The sequence below is a fragment of the Sinocyclocheilus rhinocerous genome, unplaced genomic scaffold (assembly GCF_001515625.1).
Source record: "Sinocyclocheilus rhinocerous isolate Xijiao unplaced genomic scaffold, SAMN03320098_v1.1 scaffold304, whole genome shotgun sequence".
NCBI classification, from domain to species: domain Eukaryota; kingdom Metazoa; phylum Chordata; class Actinopteri; order Cypriniformes; family Cyprinidae; genus Sinocyclocheilus; species Sinocyclocheilus rhinocerous.
In genome coordinates, this window is record NW_015659941.1 from 424,289 (window position 1) to 425,920 (window position 1,632).

General features: G+C 41.7%; 1 protein-coding gene across 2 annotated transcripts in view; it reads right to left on the reverse strand.

Annotated features, from left to right (window-relative positions):
- The window catches only part of LOC107724607 (CSC1-like protein 2), a 17,861-nt gene that overhangs the window by 9,262 nt on the left and 6,967 nt on the right, over positions 1 to 1,632 (reverse strand). For both annotated transcript variants that reach the window (XM_016533597.1, XM_016533596.1), the window contains exon 5: positions 970 to 1,093. In XM_016533597.1, the coding sequence (XP_016389083.1) occupies positions 970 to 1,093 (124 nt within the window). The remainder of the gene's footprint in view (positions 1 to 969; positions 1,094 to 1,632) is intronic.

Genomic DNA, 1,632 nt, shown 5'->3' on the forward strand with positions numbered 1-1,632 from the left:
CATGCGGAGAGATCGAAACAAAACAACGGTCACTAATTAGAAGTACAAAACGATGATTTGTAAAGAAGAATGTCGGAGGATTTCGATATAAGCCAAGAGGAGACTGGTTTTCCTTTGCTAAAGTAAGGAAACTTTGCTTCCTTTGATCCTGTAAACACGAGACTCACCGGCGCATGCGCAGCACTGACCTCATATGTCATTCCCCCGGAACGGCTTCTGTGTACAACTGTTGGCGCAAGCTAGATTCAAGTGATTATTACGTTCTGAATATGGATATTTTTCTTACAAAAACGCATCGATTCGCTACAGGAGGCCTTTGTTCACCCCCCGGAGCCGTGTGAGACACTTTTTTTTGTGGAAGGGTGCTTTTTATTTCACGTCTTTTGGACTGAAGGAATGCAACACCCGCTGAGTACAACGATAGAGCTTGAAAGATCAAAGACCATTTTTAATATAACTCCGACTGGATTCGTCTGAAAGAAGAAAGTCATATACACCTAGGATGCATCGGGGGTGAGTAAAACACAGCCTAATTTTTATTTTTGGGTGAACTAACCCTTTAAGAGCTTGTTTTTTTCCAGCAGTCATACTGACTTCAGCATTATAGTCATAGTCCAGCAGGGGGAAATTTAGAGAAAAATGCCTCTGGTGACAAACTGGAAGTCTGTTTATCTAATGAGGACACTTGAGAGCTGCTGAATAATCCCATGCTGATGTTGAACATGTCTCACAGCAGCAGAGCATACATCATCCTGACTGTAAATATGATGAAGCGGAACTAAAGCACGCAAGACAGAGGATGTGACTGTGTCTGATGGGAAAACGCCGTGTATTCCTGAAGACAGTTCATGCATTCATGATTTACATTTGAATGTGAAGTGAAATTCATGAGGATTCATTTACTAATGAGGGATCTAGATACCTGCTATTCAGTGAAAACCTGAGAGGTTACAATGCATATGATCTGACCTGCTCGCAGCCCGCGATGATGCAGCAGCAGAGGTGGCCGCAGGGTTTGGGGTTAATCATAGTGGGCATGTGTTCCTTGGCCATCAGGTCTGTGTAGAACTTTTTGCTGCGTTCTGCCTTTTTCCTGAAGAAGACAAAGTCGAGAACATAGATGAGTCTGATTTCTAATGTTTTTTGTTGCAGTTTCCATGAATAAGGTACAAAAAAAGTAAATTTTCTGTTCTTTTCCAACAAAAGGTCAGTGACAGTGTTAATTTCTTCGTCAACGACATTTTTTTCACCGACGACAACTAGACGATAACGAACTAAAACTCTTTTTGAATGACAAAAACTATGACGTAAATCTATTGACATTTTCGTCAACGAATAAAAACGAGACGAAAATGTTAGGGAGGGACGATTTGGGAAGAGATTCATTCAGAACGAATCTGCTGCGTGGTTCGGAGGTTAGATATATGAATCAGCGGGCCGGGAAATAAGCTAACATACACTTGCTGCACGTCACAAGAGAGAACTCAATTCGGTCCGGTTTTCTGAACGCAGACACTGAAGCATACTCGTTTTGACGAGTATTCACGTAAACACAGTTGATTACGTCTTAAGTGAACGTAAACAGTAGGGAGAATGTGTATCAGTACATTGCATCCATTGCAGCTGTGCATT